The 5,289-nt window shown below is 33.7% G+C and overlaps 1 protein-coding gene across 1 annotated transcript; it reads right to left on the bottom strand.

Moving 5' to 3' along the window:
- Positions 1–365: 365 nt before the first annotated feature.
- On the bottom strand, positions 366–1,070 carry LOC149216579 (uncharacterized). The gene has a single exon (XM_089390014.1). The coding sequence runs from the start codon at positions 1,068–1,070 to the stop codon at positions 366–368; it is 705 nt and encodes a 234-aa protein (XP_089246140.1).
- Positions 1,071–5,289: the final 4,219 nt, after the last annotated feature.

The following is a 5,289-nucleotide window of genomic DNA, read 5'->3' as shown; positions in this document are numbered from 1 at the left end:
TTTAATATTTTTTAGATTTAAATTTATGATTTTTAATAATTTTTTTAAGGGAATGTTAAAAAATTAATATTAATATGTTTTTTTAATTTTTTAATGTCTTATATTATATTCTAAAATGAAATATTTTTTTATTTCAATTTTTTTTTAATTTTTTAATGTCTTATATCATATTCCAAAATGAAATATTTTTTTGATTCCAACCCTTAAAACGTGTGAAATACACACCATCTTATTTCACACCAAAATTCATATAATTAAATATTTTTTTTGATTCCAACGCTTTAAGCGTGTGAAATACACACCTTATTTCACACCAAAATTCATATAATTAAATAATAAACTTTTGTAATGCAACAATTCACCCGCTATTTTTGCTCAGATCCATTTGCATACTTAGCCTTGTAATCGCTCCAAAGGTCTTCCACGGATTTACCAGTGACATCCTTGAAGAGTCCCAGGTTCCATTCATTTTTTACTTTCGCATTCATCTGCGCAACGAAACCAGGGGTAACGGTGTCACAGTATTGGAGAAACCTGGCAGTGATCTCGAAGCTCTGTTCCCAACTGTTGCCGCTGCCAGGCGGAGCAAAGTTAGCCGGGGCGAAGCCGGCCGTGAGGCGGACATAACGCGGGACGGCTCCGTTCCACCATGTGGCCACCTCGCCGTTGTTGTCCCACTCCCAGATGTACGTCGACTGCTGGTACAGAAGGCCCTTGATCTCAGTCAATAGATCACCCTGGTATCTGCTAATATAGTCAGAGCTCAAGTAGATTACGTTGCTTTTCGTGTACCCCTCTACGTCCCAAAAGGGCTTTCCCACATACACATCTACCTCACTCACGTTTTTCGTGTCATTGGGCCACGTCTGGTTGAAGGTCGCCCACACAAATTGAGAGGCGTCGTCCAATATCTTCGTTGCATTGTTGATCCCTATCTCGGCCTCGAATCTCTGCCCGCCATCGCTAGCATTTTGTAAAACGATGAAGTTCTTGGTCAAGCCCTGGGCATGGGTGCATCCCACCGCCATGGCCACAACCAGTAGAGCAATAGTACATTTTGCTGCTGCCATATTGAAGGAGAACAACATTCAACTATATCAAATCGTTAATGAGAAGGGGATTGATTTATTCTTGTACATATACAAGGGACGGAGGATTCCAATAGAAGGTGACATGTGGTGCGTCATCCCAAACTGTGGCCGCAAAATCAGCCATTTCTTTCTACAATTTGATAACGACGACTATATTTGGATAACGACTTCCCTTAGTTTGAGGTTGGAGTACTTATCTTTTCATACCCGTTACAAGCTTAGTTCTAGAGAATTGGCAATATATCATGTTTAATTTTGCAAAACAAAACAACAATGGTTGCTTGCTCTGGATCCTCGGTCAAAGCTCTAGCTCACTATCATACCAGGTGACTGGTAACAAATATAACCAGAAGCAAAAAAAAAATCACCAAACATCACCTCATCTATTTCTAATTAATGTGCTACTTTCACCCATGAACTACATGCATCGAGTTTCCCATTTGCTGTCTTCTCACTCCCACAATGACATCACCTCATCTATTTCTACTTTCACCCATGACCTACATGCATCGAGTTTCCCCTTTGCTGTTATCTCACTCACTCCCACAATGACATTCACCTCATCTATTTCTAATTAATTTTCTATTTTCACCCATGAAATACATTTCCCATTTACTGTTAAATTTTGCACTAAAAAAATTTAAAGCATTTGGTTTCCCATTTGCTACCATTTTTTGCACTAAAAAATTGCACTATAAAATCAAAGTAAAATATGAAACTTATATAAAAAAATATCATTACGAGGAACATGTAAATCACAATAATGATAAATGGAACTCTTTTGACTTCATGTCAGATAACACACGCCACATAATAGCATATTTGGATAATTAGATGCAACTTCCATTAAAATAAAATGCCAATAATTAGATGCAACTTCTATTAAAAAAAATGCCAATCAACTTAGTTAACCTGATCAGATGATGCACAATCTTGTTTACCTACTTCATCATCCATTTGTCTCATTAAAGAACGAAGACAAATAAAAAACATTGTATGCAATAAAGTTGAATTCCAAACTGCTCTAGTTATTTCACAATTCTAAACCACCACATTCTGAATGGTCATTACAAATGAGTTATTTCACAATTCTAAACCACATTCTGAATGGTCATTAGGAATGTGTGACAAAGCACACAACATCTATTTGTAATACTAATGTAATCTTTGATTACTAATATGTTATAAGAGACCAACCATATCTTCCCAAAATATTCTGGTTGTTTCACAATTCCATACCACATGATGAACCATTACAAATGTATGACAGCACATAACACCAGTGCAATCCTTAATTACTAATATGTTATGAAAGACCAACGACATCTTCCCAAAATGTTTTGGTTATTTCACAATTCCATACCACATAATGAACCATTACAAATGTGTGACAAAGCACACAACATCCTTGTAACACTATTACAATCCTTGATTACTAAGATGTTATAAAAGACCAACCACATCTGAGTTTTGAAAGAAGTAGATCTTATGAATATCGTGGAACTTCTTGATTTTCCTAATTGTTTATTTTGGACATTTTTCCCTTTAAAACAATCTGAATTGAACAAGTTAGCAGAATTTCAAGCTTAATGATATGCATTTGAGAAAATATTAATGAGAAAAGAGAAATAATGTTAAAAATATTTAGTCGAACTTCTATTTATTTTTAAATAAATTGTTTAGTGTAAGACCAAATCAAATAAAATATAAATAAGTTCATATATTTAAGAAGAGATTACTATTAAAAAAATGTTAAAAATATTTACTCAAACCTATTTATTTTCAAATAAAAAATTGTTTTAATGTAAGACCAACTCAAATAAAATATAAATAAGTTCAGGTAAAACACCATAGACTTTGAACTTATCAGGTCCTATTTGCGCTATGTTATTGGGATCCAAGTTCAACACAAACACTCGAGACGTTGCCTACCATGGCATTCATTGTCCAAATAAAATCGAACAACCGTGACTTGATTATCCAACAGCTCGCGAACTGGTATTTATTTTATGCACTGGATTGAGATCAAATGCAGATGTACATAAATTGATAGAAATCAAAATACAGAGAGAGTGTGATGGCTAAAACCCTTGTTGCTCATTCAAAAAGGGAGGTTGTACAGGGCATGTATAAATATGGACATGAGAAACCCTTTTGTTGGTTTTTTCTCATAGATTTTATTTGTGGGTATTGTTTGCAGGTCCAGTTAGATGTTCCTGTCATAAACACTAAACCCTACTCGAAATCTGGATATTGTCGTGGTGCTCTTTGATTCCACTTGCTGAGTTGGGGGAAGGAAAGTTGGGGGAAGGAAAATACAACCAGCTAGGTATTGGAAGTAGTTTGTATTTCCATTAATAGGTATATTGTTAAGTTTATCTGAAAGACTAGTTTTTATTTATTGGTATAGATTTATCTTAATTACGGATTTAACATGAATTGAGAGATCTAATTTTTCCATTTGCAAATTTTTTTATAAATTATTTATATATAAATATTTTATATAGTTATTTTTTTTTAGATTTTTAATTTATACAATTAGTGAGTTGAATAACTATTCCTAAGGGTTTTTATTTTGCCCATGCCTGAAAACCCCAGGTTGGGTTGGGGTTGTACTTTTGGAACACTGAACGTTGGAGGGTGAACTTTGGATTGAATTAATCCAACCCTAGTATCTAAAGTTGAAAGTTAACCACTAATATTACCGTGCTGCGTTTTATTTCGTTAAAGTAAACCCTAGGAAGCTTTTAAATATTTAATTAAAATTGAAAGTCCTCGGGTTTCTTCCCTCTGCATATTTGCGTAGAAAATTCCCAAAAAGCTTCTTTCTTTTCCACGCTGGGAAAGTTTCAAGACATGCCAGGCTCATGGAGGTTGTTTTGCATTTCAAAATTAAATGGGTTTGCTTCCAAAGCCAATCCAACTGAGGATTGGATGTTCACCTTATTGCTTTCTCTGAATCTTGTTATGTGGCGTTTTATTTCGTTAAAATATAAATGTAACATTTGTTTCATTTATATTATGCTTTTCATTTCATTTGTTTCATTTACTCCATAATTGATTGTAGTATATTTCCTAACCCATTTGGTCCATAATATTAAGGTTGTTGAGGTACAACTTCATGGATTTTTAACTAACGTGATAGTGAGGCTTTGTGATTAACAAAGTTGTAACTTCACAATAAGTGATGTGTGACCAAAAATTCTTGAAAATGGCCTTTTTTAGTGAGTTGTTATTTATTTATTTTTTATAATTATATCATATAAAAAAATATAATAAAAAGTAATTTATAATTGATAAAAAAACAAACCAAACAAGACATTTTTCACATTATCACTTAGAGTGCTATAGTGGATATTATGGCATTTATGAATTGTAATGATTGTTAAAGGTAAACACTATAAGACAAATAATTTGTTTTAATTTTTTAGATGTGCATCAAATTATAAAGACTATAGTAAATTACTTACCAATTGAAAGCTTTTACATCGTGTAACTCTATTTATATTTTTATGAAGAGTCTTAGCTTCTATACATCACATTATACCATACTTTTTATAATTTTCTTTTCTTTCCGAAATATATTAGAATTACAGAGTCCATTCCATTATAATACTTTGCGCATGGTTTCGAGTTTTGATGAAAAAAATATAGAATTCTCTTTTTTAGAAACATTATTACACATATGCCCCAAGAGTTAGCTCAATCGGTCAAATCAAGTGCCTCGCCAATGGGAGGTCACAGGGTCGAATCCCGAAAGCTCTTGGGGTTAGGTCAGTAAATAGGTCGAGGGGTGTTGATGCCTTCAGGTGCGTCCACTCAGTGTTGAACAACCCTGGATGTAGCGGCTACCCATTGACCCGGGTATCCGTGAACCAGAAGTGAAAAAAAAAAAAAAAAAACATTATTACACATATTATATATGGTGATCCCTTGCACTTGTCCATTCCTCCATACAAATAGAGGAATGTAGAGCCTCAATATCACTTGTAAGAAGCAACTAACTTCTAGTACCCATGTTCTTGTCTCTATTCACATGAGAAGTTTCCCCCCTGGTTATTGCTTTGTTGATAATGTTAGAAATGACAACAAATTATCATTTAATTGTATTAATGTAATTAGTAAAACTGAGTTACCGTTCAGTCAGTTTTGTAACTATAGGAAGTTACGTAAGGAAATAGTCCATATTAAATTGGTG

Source organism: Pinus tabuliformis, chromosome 1_1 (assembly GCF_031772625.1).
Source record: "Pinus tabuliformis cultivar Carrire ecotype Pingquan chromosome 1_1, CPIR1, whole genome shotgun sequence".
NCBI lineage: Eukaryota > Viridiplantae > Streptophyta > Pinopsida > Pinales > Pinaceae > Pinus > Pinus tabuliformis.
Note: the sequence above shows the minus strand (reverse complement) of the source record. Positions and strands in the feature narration are given on the sequence as shown.